This window comes from Clarias gariepinus, chromosome 1 (assembly GCF_024256425.1).
Source record: "Clarias gariepinus isolate MV-2021 ecotype Netherlands chromosome 1, CGAR_prim_01v2, whole genome shotgun sequence".
Taxonomy (NCBI): Eukaryota; Metazoa; Chordata; class Actinopteri; order Siluriformes; family Clariidae; genus Clarias; species Clarias gariepinus.
In genome coordinates, this window is record NC_071100.1 from 27,670,769 (window position 1) to 27,690,818 (window position 20,050).

The window sequence follows — 20,050 nt, forward strand, 5'->3', positions numbered from 1 at the left end:
CAAATAGTTAATTCATTGTTACTTTAATATTTTTTTAAGGTATTAAATCCTTGCTACAGTAGGTTAGGCCTGGCCGGAAGAGCGCCCACAGACAAAAACGCCCCATGCATGCTCAGTCAGACAGACAGACCCATGGCTTTGGCCAAATTAAGATCACCTGACTTCTGTTTACAGTTCAACGTCAATTCTTTTCATTTCAATTTTCAATCAGGCAGGATTTATTGCCAAAAGATGGGAAGCGTAACCTAATCTCAAAGCTGAAGATATATATATATATATATATATATATATATATATATATATATATATATATATAAACTCTTTACAGCAGTGCATGTTTTATTCTGATTAAGTGCTTTAAACGTGAAAACACACAAGACAATGTCCATGTAAAGAGTTATGTAGGAATGTCTAATCAGAATGATTGCAGTCAGATAGTAAGTATATTTTCCATGTAAGCGTAGCTAGTTACTGTCTCTCATTTCCCAGCTGTGAGCGTTTCAGAATTTATACAACTATTATAAATCTATATTATATTACAGATTTTTTTTAAACACCCCATCATTTTTACAGCAGCAAAATTGGGTTAAAATAATTATAAGTATATAGCCAGTTTGCTGCATACTGACCGTTAATGGTTACACTAATTACCATATTTTGCGGTGATGGGATTATGTACATGTCATAATTTGTGTATTTCCAATGTAGTTGTGTATAACACAGAAAGGCCCCAGTTTACGATAGACTGCACATGGATCAAATTCAGTATTTTTACCTCATTTTGTATAAAGACCTGGTCTCCGGGAGAAAAATCTTGGTGCTTTAATCATTTTTGTAAAACATTATTAAAAATCAGAAGACTTATACTTACAGTTAAGCTTAAGAATGGGAGAAATGCACAGAAATGTTTTAGTCTTAAAAACGCATAATAAGCTATAATTTAGAGACGTCTCTGTTAGGAGCAATGATAGATGGCAGCACTGAGACACGAGAGTAGCAGAGCTCATAAATATGCACTGGATTGAGCATAAAATTATTCTTTCTTTATACACAGATTCAATCTGATTCATGTCACAGCATAGCTGAATAATTCAATCCGGTCAGTGCAGTATTTGCCTCATGGCTCAGACAGTAGTTAGCTGTAACATGATCATGTACGACTAGTAATAAACAAATTCAAATGTTGTTAGACAAACTAAAAATTTTCATCAGTGATATGGGAATATCTTTAATTAGGAAACATTTATAAAAGCAGTTCATCCTTTCTGCTTAGGAAACGACTGTCTAATGCAGCTATAGCATAAGTGAGAACAGGAACTGTTTAACTGTTAAAAATAGCAGTGTGTAATTTAATAATCAATTAAACACTGCGATCTTAGGCAAATAATTCTGGCGTTAGTGGAATAACGTCCTCCACAAAACATTGTTATACAGAAATAATGCAAGTCATGCTTTGCCTCATTTTCTCTGTGTTATCCGTTACAACCTCCAACATGTGATAAATGAACTGCAACCAACAACTATTTTACTAGTCAAATCTATTTATTGGTGGTTTATCACCTTTGGAAATCATACAACGATTACTCGATGGCTTTTATTTAGTTCTCAATTTTGAAATTTAGCTGTTTTAGTTGTGTGGTATGTATTAATAAAGATAATCAAGATGAATCCCTCAAGCAACAATGTCTATCAGTAAACTTTCCTGGTGATGGAAAGATAAACCAATAGCTCCAATATTAATTTTAACGTTGAAATCTAAACTCAAGTGTAAATAAATTGCAGCAATAAAATACAATTACTAAAAGTTTAAGGACTGCGAAAGGCAAATATGGCAGGGCAGTTAAGATGATATTCAAGAAAACAGATTAAATCTTGCTTCTTGATTTACAGACAAGTCCAGAACAAAGCCTCTGATTTAGTCGACTATTAAGTCAGCTTTTTAATCAGTCAGTAAATCAGAAACACAGATTTTGATTTGCTGATAGGATGAAACCCCAGGTAAGAATGTGTGCAGTTAACAACGTTTTTAGATGAGTTATTAGCAAAATGCTCTTACACTATGGAGGTTTTGCCATTTTGCTTATTGTTCATGTCCATAAGTAATTGCCAATGACCATGTTAGAATTTTGTGAGTTAGCATGAAAAACAATCCAATAATGCTATTAATTAAACAATAAGTAAATTTTTTGGAAACTAATTTATTATTCATTAAGCACTACCATTCTGGATGTGTCACATGTGGTCATCTGGTTGTTTAGTTTTTTTTTAAATCTCAAGAGAAAAGAAAAACAAAATGATTCAAGCATGCTGTAAATAAGAATGACTTCATATGGTCCGCTTACAGTTTCAGGAGCCTTAGATGCAACTCACCTGAACTGCGGATTACAGAACAAAAAACCTCAGAAAATACAACCACTTGTGACAAAACCAATGGTGACATACAATACAAGTCAAAAGTTTGGACACATCCTATTCAAAATTTTTCTTTTTTTTTCTCTCAGTCAGCCTAATGAGCTAGTCTCCTGGAAGGATTTTCCAGCAATCTTGAAGAAGTTCTCAGAGGTGTTGAGAACTTATTGGCTGCTTTTCTTTCACTCTGTCCGGTCCAACTCATCCCAATCCATCACAACTGTATTTGGATCAGATGATTGTGAAGGCCAGGTCATGTGATGCAGCACTCCATCACTTTCCTTCTTGGACAAATATCACTTAATTAACATTTTAGGGGTCATTGTCCTGTTGAAAGACAAATGATGGTCCCACTAAGGGCAAACCAGATGTGATGGCATGTAGCTGGGGTAGTCATGCTGGTGAAGTGGGCGCTCAAATTTGATTAAGTCACCAACAGTGTTCACCTCAAAGCACCTCCATCATCATCATCACACCTCTTTCTCTATGCTTTACAGTGGGAACCACATATTCTAACGAAAACAGGAATTAGAACCCCAAAAAAATTCAAAAACCAAAGGTCTGATCTGATGTCCATTCTGTGTGTTTTTGGGCCAGTTAAGTCACTTCTGCATCTTGTCCTTTCGAAGTAAAGGTTTCATCGCATGAATAAGGCCTTCATGGTTAAATTGCAGCAGTCTCTTCTGAACAGTGGATGATAAAATACATTTGCTGCTTGAACTCTGAGAAGCATTTATGTGAGCTTTCGTAGACCGGTCATTTAAAAAAACTTATTCTCTGCAGCGGATGTAGCTCTTGGTTTTCCTTTCGTGGCAGTTTCATCATAGTGTTTGACGGTATATTTGGGAATACATTGAAAGTTATTGAGATTTTTCAGATCGAATAACCTTCATTTCTTAAAGCAATGATGGATTGTTTTATCTTTATTAACTGACTGTTTCTTGCCATAATATGTAGTTGTACAGTAGTTGTAGTAGCAATAAAAAGACTATTAACTCTGTATCCACCCTTCCTCTGCACAAGAAAACTGATGGCAAATTAAGAGGGTCAAGTAATGTCAGAAATGAACTCTTTACTAACCCAAGGCACACAAGGGAAATGAAAACCATTCCAGATAACTACCTCGTGAGAATGCCATGAACATACATAGCCGTTATTAAAACTAATTAGAGATACTGTGGACAATCTAACACCTTGTTTACTACATAATACTGAAGACATACAAACTATGAACGAACATGTATGGAATTAAAATACAACTTTGAAAACTATAAGGAAAACCACTGAAGGAGAAAGTGTGTCAAAATGTTTGAATGGTACTGTAAAGTTAGTGATGTAGAACAACTGATTGACTTGAAATATTGTATTTACTATATCGAGGAAATAAAATATTTGACGTTTGTTGTTTCTCACTAATTAAAAAAACCCATCTTATCTGTTAAATCACTGTAAGGCATTATTCTCTGGCACATTTCCTCTTAAACTGTCCATGTCCTGACTAGTCAGAAGGAACCAGAATCTATTCCTAATTTATTTACTCATTTTTTCCAGTGCAAACATGTGTGTCCTACTAACTGCACTCCTGTTGGCTCATCTACAAAATCAGGGTGTGACTTTTGAAAGTTTGGCAACTGCTGTACCTCATGGACTAAATTTACTCCGTGTTAATTCCTATTACAAGTTGCATCAACATTTACTTATTTTAAAGTCTACATTTTTAACATAAATTTCAGAACTTCTGTTCTTACCTCATGCAAAACATGTGGAAATTAATGTCTTTGTCAATCACACATATGAAACAGATATGACTGTATTACATCTTCAGTACTCTTTGGAGTTCACAAGGGACACTTCACTCCCTTCCTTAGGTCAGTCTGTCCACTGTAGCACATGACTGGCACAGTGCAATGTGTACTCATTCATTCATACATTCATTCACCCCTTCCTACCTTCGTTTGACATGATGAAGTGAACGATCTGGCCCACGGTGTCTGTGTTGCCCTCACTGTAGGTGTCATTCATATCTGCAAGGACAGAAACAAAAGAGACTTTGAGATCATTCAAAGGAGATAAAATAAGCATGTGACAAAATTTCTAAGAAGAAGTGGAAAGTCATGCCTTACAGATTTCAACTCATGCTGTGGAGCGAATAATTTCTAAAACAAGGATCTTGTGTCATGCAGTCTGTCAGAATGATTCAACAGAGGAGATCTTGCACCCAACTGAAAATATGATTGGTGTTTAAGTCAAACCATGGAGACCTTTGATTGTGCAAAATAACAGAACACAGTTATGGAAGTAGAAACTACTGTAAATGTATTTCTCCATTTCCATAAGAGTAAAAATAAAATGTACTTCATCTATAATCCCCTGCTACACTAATGCACTTATACTAGCTTTACTAGTGCTTGGGTAACATCAAGGTTTCCTCAGCATGCCTGAGACAAGATCGGAATGCCTGAACAGCTGGCCTCGCAGAAACTATTTCAATGGGACGTGGAAATGGTTTGGAGGGAGGTGAGGGCTATACAGGGGATGTGGCAATAACTCCGCCAGTTCTCACAAAAGGATGCGTCTTTCACAAGTTGGAGACAACTTATCCGTCGATTTTCAAGGAGCAGGGTTTTCTCCCCTGACTGTTTATGGGAACAACAGCAGTCAGCCGAGACCGCCATTCAAGGATGCTTAAGGATGCTTAAGCTTCATCGTTCTTGTGTTCATGTTAATTGGATTTATGCTGTCAATCATGAGAAAAATCACCATGAATCTCTGTTAGACTTGACCTTATAAATAAATCCCTAATCAAAATAAAAAACAGGACAAAACATTAAAATACTAATAACAAAAATAAATTAAAAAACGGCACAAGCATACTTTCTCTTTTGAATTTCATTGATATTACTGAAGGTTGGCTCAAAAGTCTGAATCCATAAGGTAAAAGCCGTATATGAAATGTGACTATATATTTCTGCAAACCAGAAAGGCTTCAAATAAATAATTAAATAAAAAAAAAAAAACACAAGGAACAGAACCAGACTCAATACCACTTGATTTTTATCACAGGGGTCATTAGTAATCAGCAGCATATTAGGATCAGGCCCTGACCGGCTTCGCAAAGGAGGAAATCATCTCTGTGTGTAATATCGGTTCTGATACATTAAGAAATGTTTAATGTTCTTGTATTCATCATGTACATAACTACTGTAAAATGAGAGGCCTTCAATTTGAGCACTTGCTGTAAATTACATTGTTAAATGCTTTTCCGCCTATGAATCCAGACTGCTAAGCTATATGCATAACATATAAAATAACCAACTTTTATAAATTATTAAAAATATATGATTGCTTATCCTTGACTATATCTTAAATATATAGTAGCAGTCAATCATTCATTTCCAATTCCTCCTGTAGTACATGTTGATACTTGGCTCGTTATTTAGATTTTACATAGTTCTTACCCACAGACTGAACAAGTCAGAAAGAGACCGAACAAGTCAGAAACAGACCAGACCTGTTGAGTAGAACATGATACGACATTCGCACATTGCTTTGCTGAACTGCAGTGAGAAAAGCAATAGTGAGGGGTCAGGGTGTGAGGGAACATGTGAACAGTTTGTACTTTAGGAGTTTAGGTCAAACTGGGACTTGTGATGTAATTTCTCATGAATGAAGGCATGAACTTAATAACATTTACAGAAGACTTCAAGAACAGCATGGTCATGAGATTCTTAACTGCAGTAAAATAATTGAATGGTGAAAATGTTTCTGTACGTCCATAAATAATGACCCCAGCTGAGGTGGCTCAGAGCCTGGATTGGTCACAAGAGATGCGTTTTTCCTTCAAGACGATGCACAGATTCATACAGACTACTGCATCATTTGCACACAGGAACTCGGCTGAGAGTTATTGCCACATCCTCAGTACAGTTCTGACCTGCATCCAAGCCATTTCCACATCTTTGTACCGTTAAAGGAGTTTCTGGGAGGCCAGTGTTTCAGACATAAAGCAGGCAGTCCGATCAAGGCTCTTTTAATTTGAATGACCGCACACTATGAAGGCTTTACAAAGCATAAATAGCAGACAGATGCTTGAAATCAACTGTTCAAAGGAGATTATTGTATATTTTGGATGCCTTCAGCATTATTCAATGTACAGAGAAATATAAATCAGTAAAGAGCAAAGAGTAACACTTGTGCGAAAATGTGGTGCTGGACAAACCTTATAAAGAACTATACTTTACTAACAACGACGACAGAAAACATCTCACAATGTTTTACAACTCCTGTGCAGTTTACTTTATCTACTTTAATAAGGGACATGTCACTTAAAAAGCCAGTACAACCTGTTCAGTTAAACAGTTGTATCTATAGTACAGACAGACAAACAAACGTGGTAGCGTTGTACCTGACTTTTTTAGCTTCTTGTGTGGCTAAAAGTTTTATAAAACACTGGTTCCAAATTACCGCCATTGGTTCGTTCTATTGGTTTGTAAGGGTTTAGCTCAGCAGAATTATTTGGCCCGCTGGTCAGGGTTCACATTATTTTTGCTATTTGATCTTGGGCACACTTGCATTTACACTCCCCGATGCAGCAGATTGGCCGTGTGCACCTATTTGGTTTGTGAACTACCAACAAAGAGAAAAAGAGAATAAACAAGTTCTTATAACTTTCATGCTATGCCTAATATTATTGCTATTTCTGTCACATTCAAAAAACTTGTGTGCCTCCCTACTTTCAGCTATGAATGTGTAGGTCAGACGATGAGTTTGCCGTGTTCTACGCGCCCACAGATTTTGCAGTAGACCGGAACGCACTGAAGACGTCGTGTCTAAACAGCAGTCTACTTTCGTGCTTAGGTAAGATTGCTTCCACATCTGATTCAACCCAAGCCCAAGTACGCTGTCAAGCACGTCTCCCGAGCGTGGAACGACCATGTTCTCACAGATCAAAATAAAGCCGACTTAAAGCACTAAATGTTGTCGGAAAACGATCCTGAGGCCCTAATGGGAAAACGCCCTTTCCCAGCTGTTGTGCAGGTGGACTTCCCTTTTTAAATCAGACCACAGATTTTTATTATGGTTTAACATCCAAAGACATTCTGATTGTAAAACCTATGCTTTAGTTCTATCTTAACCCTTTCTATGTTGATCTGAAAACACTCCAACGAATCATCTCGTTAAGCATCTAACTTCTGGCAGAAACAACCAGGTTTGGAGCTGAACCCCTAGTGTCACTGATTCACCTCCATGTTTTACAGATGAGGGGCATCACCTTCTATGCAACCTCCATTTGTTACCAAACCTCCTGAGGTTCTGCATGACCAAATAGTTTTCATCTAACCACAACATACAATGTCAGAGACCTGGTGGAGTTCAGACATTGCATTGTGTACCGTCCTATCAGGAAGGCCTCATGTCTTGCAACTTTCATAAAGCATGTTTCAAGTGTTTCAGCAATACAAGTGGTTTTAAAACATGACAACTAAACTGAGCAATTGAGTTCTCATCCCATAGTTGACCATTCTTCTCACTTTGTGGGCAGACAGCGTGCTTATAGCTCCAGTTCAAACTATATATCATACACGCCAAACTTTTTTTTTTTGTAGTTTTTTGGATTTTGCATATTCTTTAAACACATTTACATCAGCTCAACCTCACATTTATACTGCAGGGAAATAGGGCACACGTAAGGAATTATAACATACATGATATTATAATATATTCATACATTTCTTTGCATTTATTTAAATATTTGCTATTTTTTTATATTTTGCCTTGATTAAAAAAAAGGAGAAGAATTACTAATATATAGGATTTTTTTGATAAATAGAAATGCTGGCTTTCATATAATTTGCATGACCATTTTGATTTACTGTGTATCATTTGTATTTCATAAAATCAATTTTAAATGGACAGCACACACTCCGGCACTCACAAAACGTTTTCTTCACTCAGAATACACTGCTGTTGTAAACTTAAAAAAAAAAACAAAAAAAAAAACATGCACGACATCTGACAAGAAACTCGAACAGCCTGTTTTTACAAACCAAAACCAAAAACTATACACAGGAATTAAAATGCTGATACATTAATGTTGAACAATCATGTGACTCATTGGTCCCCTCCATGAGAACAGAGATCTCCTGATGATTAATGGCCCGCGTTACTCATGTGTGTGTAGCGGTACTGTACGTACCGGAGTCTATAAATGCACTGAGTAATATATCGTAAGTTCATGATTTTTTCACAAAGTTAATGACACATTTCCGAATATCCAACGAACCACGGTAAACACACTCCACCCTTATCCTTCCTATCAAGCCTCTGTTCGCTTGTGAAAAGTGAGCTATTATTATGACTGACCAGTAACACAAGCTAGTCTTATTGAGCCACCATTTAAAGTCTACTGAAAATAACCTCCCTATGTGAAGTCATTATTTAGTAAGTCATCTGGAATTTAAGGAATCTAGCAGAACCTGGCCAAGGACATGACATTGACAGCAGTGATCCCAGAACGACCATAATCTCAGTTACTCATCTCACTGATCCTATTCATACAAGAACAATAACTGCTAAAGACAGGTGTGTATACCACAGTCATTACACTGATTGTGTGCTTCAATTAACTCTGAAAATAGACTACTATACAGCGAAGATAGTACTTATCATGAATATGGAGATTTTTGTCATATATTTAGATAGTTACAGGTACCTTATCTGCCTTGGTTTCCTGTGGTTCTAGCTTTCATCCAAATTTTATCCCAGCATTAGCCACTCTTGTGACAGATGTCATTACTCCAGCGGTCATGTACGGCTCATATTTTCCCAAAACAGCACAGTCTGGTGTTACCACTTCGTGACCGTGTCTGCAGTTCTTAAAATTAATACTAATGCATGTTTCATAACAACAAAAAATATATATATTAAAATATATATTCTAGTCATTTACAACGATATATTGTTGTATATTCTATTCATGTACAACTATATGAATAGAACGGCTCATAAATGTGTTAGAGGTGGAGGACACAAATTGTCTGGCAGTATGACTACGTTAGAAGACACATGTCTAGGATAATGCAGCATTGAGTACTTTATATCCCTGTACAATGCTACTCATTTGTACAAGGATATAACGCATAACAGCACCGAAACACAGTTAATATCATACCAGCTATGTTGACTGGTGACGTTACGCTGCTTCACTAGCTCGGTTTGCGTAGACAGTATTCCTTAAATCAGATTGAACGTGCTCAGATTATAGAGATTAATGGTTTACATGGACGCTGATCTGATCTCAAAGCATTTACTCAGAAGTGCTTCTGCGTGCTGTGAAATGTTTAATCTGCAGGAAATTTAATTCTTCTTTTACCCCCAACTTTGAGGTTGGCTAATACTTCCACTCTTTTCTGAAAAATTCTGCTTTCTGTGTCATGATTGGCTGCAGTGATTTTAGTCTCATCTATGATTGGCTGGATGCTTTACTGTGTGTGAAATCTAAAACAATCGTTGCCTCTTCCTCAGAGTGTTGTTTTCACCGAGTTTACCGATCAGGAATGTAAGCAAAAGTTCCTTTCTTAACAACCCGTCACGTCACCTATTGTTATTCCTACATGCAGCAAACATTAAGAATACATTTAATCAAAAAAAAAAATATATATCAACATTTTTTTATAAAAATAAAATAAAATAAAAGTCAGATAAAGGGTTTACATAATAATAATAATAATAATATTTACCTATTGAATGTATTAATTCATATCAGGCCAGGTCGAATCCGACTGTTCATGATGTATTTTTGTTCTGATTAGGCCATTATTCCCATAATTAGTGGAATATTAGTGTTCGTGTAAACTGTCCTCTTAAGATTAATTATAAAGTAACATCCTCCATTGGCACCATGTTCGCTGTAAAAATCAGAAAAAAGTAAAAAATAAATAAATAAGGTACCCTAGGGGCCACCAGATGAGGTTTCTTGCCCTACCATGCCCCTTGTAGCGTAGCTCGCTTTAAACCTTCTGCAGCTACATACAGAATGCAGCAAATATGAAATATTACTGTACTGTATACTGCTAGTCCCCCCGTTCGTACATCCCTCCTGTCCCTCGCGCACCACACTGGCTACAAGTTACAGTCCAAAATTTTCATCACCACATGTAAATGACTTCATGGACCCACAACTCCCCGACCTTACTCTCCACTAACAGACTGTTCACTCAGATCTTCCAGAACGGGTTGTCTGGCCATGCTTTTCTCTAAACCCTCTCCGTTCTGAGCTTGATCCTACAGAGCCACACTTACCAAGCTTTGGAATTCACTCACTTACTTAAATAAAAAGTAGAAAAATACTCTCTCTGGTGTGCTTTGTGGTTTCTGATGATCTTTTTTAACACAATGGGTTCTGCTTAAACAGCTTGTCTTAAACACATTAAACATTTGTACTTTTTTGGTTGCTCTGTAAAGCAAGTACTGTAAGAGTTGCTCTGTCTGTACACTTATGAAGTATATTTGTAACTTAAAAAAATTAAAGCTCATCTAAACCAGAACTTTACAGAATTAGGCCATTTATAAATAACTGATCATTTTATTCTTTATTGTTGGCGTGATGTTAGAGGCTGGTTAATAGCTCAAAAAAAAAGGAAGGAAGGAGCCCTTTTTTTCTACAATTAGGAAATGGAGAAGTGATTGAGCTTGGCATTTCATGCACCATCGACTCTATGGCATACCCCTGCTGGGTCACAAGCTGTTCACCAAATGCTGGAAGAGCACTGATCATGATTTCATGTAGTAGAAGCAGCAGCGGAGAATATATGATATGGTTGAACAGTATTATGTTGGGTGAATGTAAACGTACCATGAACATCTAGAGGACGACAAAAAAGGGAATTAAAATGCTGTGGTGTGTGCAGTTGCAAAAAAAGCTTGATTCTTATTTGTTAATTTGGAATGGGACCCAATATCTGTAAAATTTCAATGATAGAAATTAAACTTTTCTATTTTGTTCTCTCTGTATAGGAAAAGGCAGAAATAGTAGACGTCAGATCTCTCATAACAAGTAATGTTTGTGCTAAACTAAGTAAAATGCTTGACCATTCTTTAAACCACTCAACACTCATGCGTGTTACATATATGGTCAATGTAGCAGACAGAGGTGGAAAGTAAGAAATTACGTTTGCTCGTGTTACTGTAATTGAGTAGTTTTTTTTTTGTGGACTTCTACTTTTTAAAGTAGTTTTTAAAATCTGTAATTTTACTTTTACATAAGTATGTTTTGTTAGACGTATTGTACTTATTGCTACATTTTAAATCATATTTGTTACTGAGAATAAAATAAATTAATGAAAATGAAAAATAATATTTTCCCACCTCCCGTAAAAAAGGAACTCTAACTTTTACTCTAAATAAATTTTTAATAAACTATTTTTACTTTTACATGGAGTAGATTTTACTTTACTTGTACTTCAGCAAAATTTCACTAAAGTAACAGTGCTTTTACTTGGGTAAAAAATTTCATTACTCTTTTCACCTCTGGTAGCAAGTTAAATTGTAAACCTATTAGAACACCATTTAGCCTAATCTGTATGTCTTTGGACTGTGGCAGGAAAGCGGGAGTCCCCGGAGAAAACCCACCAAGCACAGGAAGAAGACGCAAACTTCACACACACACACACAATCGGAAATCAAACCCTCGACCCTGGAGGTGCGAGGCCACATAAATAAGTTTGAGCTTTCAATTTAGATAATCACACCATTTAATCTCTGTTCTTAAAATGTATTATTCACAAAATGGACATAAAAAAAAAAAAATGAAAAAAAAAAAAAGGGATATCTGTATAAGGCATGACAGAATCCAAACACCTCCTCCCTACCCTTGTCCTCCAGATTGTTCTCCTCCTCAGCCTCGGGCTCATCAGGGTCCTCGGCATCTGTGGTGCAGCGATAGCCCTTCTTCTTCAGTATGTGGCAGATGAACATGCCCAGCAAGCCTAGGATGAAGAACACGGGCACCAGGCCGAAGGCTATGTACTCAGGATGAGTTACATGTTCACCTGTTTTGTTCTCTGAAACATGAATACACAAAAATATGGATCAGTACTCAGCTTTCAACGTACAGAAATGTAAAAAGGTAAACCATACTGTATATACTGTACACAATACACTTTATGTTCAAAAGTATATGGACACCAGGCCATCACACCCATACATAGATCTTCAGCCAAAACTTTTGCTGCATGCAGTTGCACAGTTTGTAGACCGTTTGCATTACAGTTTCCCTTTACTAGAACTAGGAGGGGTGAATTGTTCCAGCATGACAATGTTCATGAATGCAAATCAAGCTCCATGAAGATGCCTGCCCAGAGCTGTGACTTTAAGCCTACTGAACACCTCTGGGGCAAGTCTGAAAGCCTCAACAAGCAAGTAACAAGCCTCATCGAGGGGGAATAAATTTAAATTGGGACCTTCAGCAAACACACGTGTCTACAAAATGATGACAGTGCTGTTAAATCCTTCAGTCTGATTGTTCAAAAGGTCTTGATTTAATCTGACATTTTTATGAGGAAAAAAAAAAATTAATGGCTGTTTGATGAGACTTCTTGCATGAAGATGTTTATGTAAGTTTTCTGCCATTGGACAGTGGACGTGACTTTTCTGGTTCTGTGGTAACATGACAAGCTGTGATATTTTATTGGATAACCTTTCAAAAGAAAGCAAAAGGGAAGCTGGTAAAAAGGCTGCAGTTTATAACTGATAAGTAATAACAGGAACTAAACACTGTGTGATGTGCATTTTGTCAGTTTTTTTTCTTTTTTATAATAATGATAAATGTAAGCCAACTAAAAATATTTCAGGTACTGTACTTAATTATACAGTATACACAGTGTTACACTGTAATACTTTCAGATTACCAGATTTTTAGACTCTTTGACTCTTCTATTTTACAAAACCCAAAACAGGCGTACCATTTAAACTAAAATGTTAAAGGTAAATGTCATGTAGCCTGAAGTTAAATACACAACTGCACAAATGTTTGGGATTACTTGCAAATTTCTTGGTTCATGTTTAGTGACTTATTTTCTACATTCTACAACAATACTATGGATTTCAATACTATAAAATAACATATGAAATCAATTAATTATGTAACAACAACGTTATTATAAGACACGGAGGTCAGCCTTTCTTCCTAGGTTTCTTCCTATTGCCATCTAGAGTTTTTGCTTGCCATTGTCGCCTTCACCCTTGGCTTGCTCATCAAGAACAATTTCATTACTATCTAGACACATTTTTCTCACACATACACACTTCCATAAATTTTCTTTTTAAATTTTCTTTTCATTTTTGTGAAGCTGCTTTGACACAATGACCACTTTTAAAAGCGCTACATAAATAAAATCTAATTGAATTTGCAAAACCCATAAAGCACCATGATGATAGCTCTGCTGCAGGGGAGAAGTTCATTTAGGGTTCATTTAGAGTTACCAGGCTCAACAATCAACACTTTGCTAATAGAACCTCGGATTAGAGCAGTTATGAAGGCTTTACAGATCATGAGTAGCAGATACATTTCAACATTAACTGTTCAAAAGAGATTATTGCATATTTTTGGACGTCTTCAGAATTGCTTTGAAATAATCAAACTTTTGAGTAATAGAGTACATAGTTTACAGTATTGAATTTATTATAGATAAAGGAATTTAAATAAGTAAACACGTGAATGCAGGGAAATACATGCAAGTGAATCGCCGTCATTCAGAAATGATATTGCATTTATGTATGAATCAAGATCTTTGATAAATTATTTGTGCAGCCCTACTAGGGACCACTTGATATGATATCACGATACCCAAGTGCCAGTTTGATTTGTATTGCGATTCTGTTAGTATGATGATTTTACAAATATACTGAATTCTTCATCTTTTTTCTGATTTTGTTACAATTCTAAACAAATTTAGCTAATAAGTGGCTGAGCTAAAAATTTTATGCTGCGTGAATAGGTATTTTTCACCCATATAGGAAATACATTACTAACTAGAATATCTGTCTAAACTTACTAATTGTAGTTAGTAAATATAATTCCTTAACTTCAGCTATGGATAGTTAGACATGCATGCACGTGATGGTCTACAATGATGTCTACACGCAACCCAGTAATTCACACCAGTACTGGCCAGTCGCCAATGACTGTACACTGTAGCAAAGATAAAGTACACAGTGACGTTAAAACACTGAGTTTCTTTATACCTCTCAGTAAGAGAGAGAGAGAGAGAGAGAGAGAGAGAGAGAGAGAGAGAGAGAGAGAGAGAATGTGCGTGCGCGTGTGTATGTGTGTGCGAGAGAGAGATATACACGAAGACAGATGATGCTATTTGATAACGAGAGTGAGAAGGGAGTTGATGGAACTGAAGACTGCTGACTCATGCCTAAAAGAATCCCTGCAAGTGGGTGGCTAAGCTTCCCTTTTCTCTCTAATATTTCATTTTTTCCCTAAAAGTTTCAAAACTGAATACATTTCATCCCACAAGGGGTCATATCAGGTTTATCTGAATAAACTTAAACCAGCCCTGCTTTTCAGTAATGTTTAACCCACAATCTATCTAAAAGGAAAAAAGAAATCCACACACACCATTACAGAAGGCAGCTATGTAAAGTCACATTCCAAAAAAAAAGAAAAAAAATTATATATATAAAATATTTTAAATTTCATGTATTGCATTGCTTTGTATTAGACATAAAATTTAATTTTAATAGGAAATTCACATCAAGGTCTTCTGGCCAAGGTCTGTGGATAAATCTATATTTATATCTTCTCATCTCTGAGGCTTTTAAAGCTTAGATTTGCGTTCCTTATGCTGGAAGGGATTCGAGCGGCCATTAAGTTGGTGAAAGAAATTCCTCTAAAAGGGCAAATCATCACACCCATCTTTTAATAATACTGAAATTCAATGTGAATCTTTCACCTGCCTGCAGTTTAGTCAGTCAGACACCAAGTTAATCTCAGAGACATGCAGTATTACTCACCCAGATACAAAATACACAAACTGTCTCTGTCTCTTCTGTCCGTCTCTCCTCTCCTGTCTGTCCATCTCTTTTCCTCTCTCATCTGACCCTCCTGTCTGTCTGATCCAACCTTTGTCTTTTTTATTTTTGATTTATTGTGACAAATGATGGCTTGAGAGAGTTTCTCAGACAGTCCTACAGCAGAGATCTGATTTATTAGTCTCAGGAGCACAAAAAGCGCCACAAACAACTGTAGCTGCTATTGTGCATGGCCTCTATCATCCGGTGGACTCAAGAACTCTCCTAGAGAAGACAAACTAGGAGAGCCATCAGTGGCTCATTAGTGTGAACTCAGGGTCCAGGAGTGCCTGAACTACATCATCTTAACTTATAGAAAATTGGTCAGGTTTAGTGGTCAAGGGATTAGCACTATGCAGTATATGAAAGGCATTGTCAAGTCTTGTTGGTTAGTTTGTGGTCACATGCCATGTTCCCCTAACAATCTGTTTAGTCAGACAAACACTGACAATAAGTGTTTTGTCAAGCAATGTCTGCCACTGCAGCGGCACAACATGCGTATGTGAACAAGTGAGTGTGTGTGTGTGCATGTTACTGCACATTTACCTCTCAGACAGGCTTTAATAACCGTCTGTGCGTAAATGTCTCGATACCTATTGTCTAAAGTGAGCAGTTGTGCAAAAAAAGGTGTAAATAATTCACGGATGGACAGAGTACCAGGCATCCTCCTGAGCTGTGACCTTCAACTGAAGCCAAACTGTGCGATATTAAGAAAACAGAAATCAATCTGTGGTGTTAGAAACAGGGTCTTATGCACACAGACTAAAAGAATGTCATGCTAAAACAAAGCAGAAGTCAGACGAGAGACTGCTTTCTAGGAACTACTTTCTCCCTAGAGCTGAGCAATTAAGTACAGTTACGTTTTTTTAGCTCCCTTAATAAATTAAACATTATTACACAGCCCTAGGTTTGACACATGAACCAAAACAGGACGAGCATATTTTGCTTAGTCAGGGAACAAGGACACTGTCCCACCTTGTGAAAAGTCATTGGGGTGCAAAATGGAAAAGTCAGCAGTTTAGATGTGCTCTCTCTCTCCCGTCAGCAGGTACAGGGGTGTCAGCTGAATATGAACACGTCAGAATAGGAAACCAAAAGATGGACCTTGTGAGATATGAATGCTTCCAAAGAGAGGCCTCTTTAGGGCGAGTATTGGCCTCTTTCTTCTGTTATGGCAGGATCGGGTTTCTTACTTAAAACAGTGCTGCAGTTTATTCAGGCACTTGTGTGTGTGGAAATGAATAAATCGATCTTTCCTATATCCTTGTGTACATTATTATTATTCTGGATGCGTCCTTGAAAAGATCAGTGATCATGTGGACATTATTATGATATACAATTAAACATTCAGACGGTTAGTTTCCATAATATTAATTATTCAGTCTTACACGATAAGCCTCACTATTAACAGGTTCACTCACAAACCCTCAGCAGCGCTGTATTTGATTATATATTTATATTATTTTCTTATTAAAAATTTTTTTTACGATGTAACACTGGAAAAGAGAATCTTAATTTTTTTATTTTTTAATATCACTTTAACTGCATCCAAATGTGTCTATTAAAATGCCACATACATAACACTTGGTTATATATAATCTATAATCCAGATACAAGCACTCAAGTTTCAAAGACTCTTAAAACTTCAGTCTCCGATAGTAACACGTAGTCTATGCACATCTTTGTGATTATGTGGTGGGTTTAAAAAAAAAAAAAAAGAAAGAAAGAACATTTCTGCATGTTAGCTGCTTTATTTCATTTATTATAATAAAAAAAATGTCAAGATGCCTCACAACATATCAACTGCTGTGAATATACCACTAGCTTCGGCAGGATCTCTGTAGTTGCTGACAAAATGACTACAACGTGTAATAAATGCGCTAAGAAAACTAATACGCCAAACTGACTGCATCTCACTTTATATGCCACCTGAAAACACACCCAGACTGGTTTGTTTAGTTTACATTAGAGTCAGCCCGATGACACTGTTGTTATCAAGACATCCTTCTGTTCACATCAGCAGTTTTACATTAATGCACATTTATTAAAATGGGTTGACCTGCTTTCTACATTTGTTAGCATTTGAACTAAATATCAACGTTGACTGTCCATTTCAGTAAGACCCCTTCACGAGTTTGTGTTGGCAGTTTGGGAGAAAACAAAAACTACGACAGTTCTGTGAATGGAAATTCCTTGAGAAGAAAAATCAGTGGAAAATGACCGGATTGCCAAGAGGAAGGATATAGTAACTCAAACAATCACTCTTGAAAACTGTTGTGAAGAAAAAAAAAGCTTCTCAGAACACACAAAATGACAAAACTTGAGGTGGACAGGCTACAAAAGCAGAAGGCCACATCAGCCGCAGATTTTAATACAACTCCAGATTCCTGTTCCTTGGTAATGCAAGAGTAACTCAATGTGTTCTTCTCTGATTTATTGTTTATTAGAGATAAATGGAATTTTGACACTGTTTTGTATTGTGATTCATTTGTGTGGAAATTACACAGATTGTCACACTGACTTCGAACACATTTTTTAAAAATACTTTTTAAAATTTATATATCCATTTGCATTACAGGTGGTACAATATACCACCTGTAATGCAAATGACATTTATCTATAATCCTTCAGGTGGTGCGCTCTACTAATGCACTACTGACTAAGCTCAGGAGTAACTTTACACTCATAATTAAAGGTTCCACTTGTACTTTTCCATCTCACTTGGATGCTACAAAAAAAAGATGTACTTTTGTACCTTTAGTACGTACAGTATCTTCTTCATGTGGAGGTGTATGTAGTGTACCTTTAATTAGCTTTCAGAGTAAAGGTGTAAAGTCCATCAGTGGACTTACAATCTGATTATGTATTTAAAGCATTTAAAATATATATATATATTCATATTTGCTGACTGTACTAGTATATTACTATTAACCAATACAGTAAAACCTTGGATTACAAGCACAATTCGTTCCGGAAGTGGGCTCGTATTCCAAAACACTCGTAAATCAATTTTCCCATGAGAAATAATGAAAACTCAAATTATTAGTTCCACAGCGCAAAAAATAAATACATCATAATTAATACAAAATATAAAATAAAAATAAAATCCCGACACTTAGAGAGGGAGAAAATGGGTCTTTAACCTCTCTAATGAGACTTTCTTTTGCTTTACACACACACACACACACACACACACACACACACACACGTGTGCTATAAGAAACAGTACACACGTGCTTACAAACACAAAATATGTTTTACGCACACACACGTGGTCACAGTGTTATAGTAAATATACCAGTAAGAGACGCGCACTAAGACCCAGCAGGGGAGACGAATACCCACAACTCCGCAGCGCACGCGAGAGAAAAAAACGTTGGCTCAGTTGTGATCACGCTCGGCGTCAAAACAAGAAGCACATGTGTGATACATGATACTTGTAAACCAAGTCTTTGTTCGTTTTTCAAGTCATTTTTTTTTTTTAATCTTTGCTTGTCTTGCGGAACACTTACAAACCGTGTTACTCGCAATCCAAGGTTCCACTGTATAAAGATGTTATAGTTGTTATTTACTTATTAGAACCATAAGCTTGATCGACTAGTCACAAATGAACAGGATTCACAAAAAAAAAAAAAAAAAAAAAGAATATACATAAATAATGGAAGCTGCAACTGCAATTTGAATCAAAACAGGAGAACACCCAGTTCATGTGAATGAGTGGAAAAATGCTTGATTAAAGTGCACTAATAGCTTGGGGGGGGGGAACAAAAAAAACATGAATGAGGACACTGTTACACCATTTCTCATAAAATTAAAGATGATGAGTGCAGGATGGGTACTTGGAAATTATTTGACTCTGGAAGAGAAGGGCTCTTTTTTTTTTTGGTTTGGTTTTCTAAAAGCTCCCAAAGTGGGGTTTAGGAACATGAAGTAGTAGTGTATATCTAAGATGTTTTTCCTGATGGAAATCACAACCCAACAAAGCTTATATCTAAGCTTTATGTCTTTATATTACATTGTGTGAAGTCTAATTATATAAAATTATTTGGAATAAAAATGAGTTGTATAGGTGGAAAGTTTAGATTTTAAAAACATTCTGGCTCTAGAAAACACCCAAAATTTTGTCCACAATTGCATATGCAGTCTTAGGATAAAATGTATGTACAACAATTAGTTTCCATTGTTATGACTTAGTTGATTCTTTCTTTTCAGATTCTAGTACACAAAATATATAAGTAAAAATTCCACAGACATTTGTAAATTTTAGAGATGCCAGAGTGTTGGTCAGTCTGAGGGCGGACTCGCCCAAAGACAAACAGCTAGAAATCTCGAAATACAGTACCACTTTCAGCCATTTAAAGTTTGGTGTAACGAAAAAACAAAAAAAAAAAGGGTAAAACATCAATGGAGTCACAATCTAGTCAACCTGAGCCTCCTGAAAGACTTTAAGCTGTTCGGCGGTGTAATGGATGAAACCTTTTATTCTAAGCCTAGGTGCTATTAGGACTGCTAAAGTAAAGTTAAAGTATTACTAATAAAAGTTTTAAAAGCTAAACTTTAATTG

At 36.3% G+C, this 20,050-nt stretch overlaps 1 protein-coding gene across 2 annotated transcripts in view; it reads right to left on the bottom strand.

The window, feature by feature from the left end:
- rell1 (RELT like 1) overlaps positions 1–20,050 on the bottom strand; it is a 31,233-nt gene that overhangs the window by 9,324 nt on the left and 1,859 nt on the right. For both annotated transcript variants that reach the window (XM_053498564.1, XM_053498573.1), the window contains 2 exons: positions 12,279–12,470; positions 4,359–4,433 (listed from right to left, as the gene is read on the bottom strand). In XM_053498564.1, the coding sequence (XP_053354539.1) occupies positions 4,359–4,433; positions 12,279–12,470 (267 nt within the window). The remainder of the gene's footprint in view (positions 1–4,358; positions 4,434–12,278; positions 12,471–20,050) is intronic.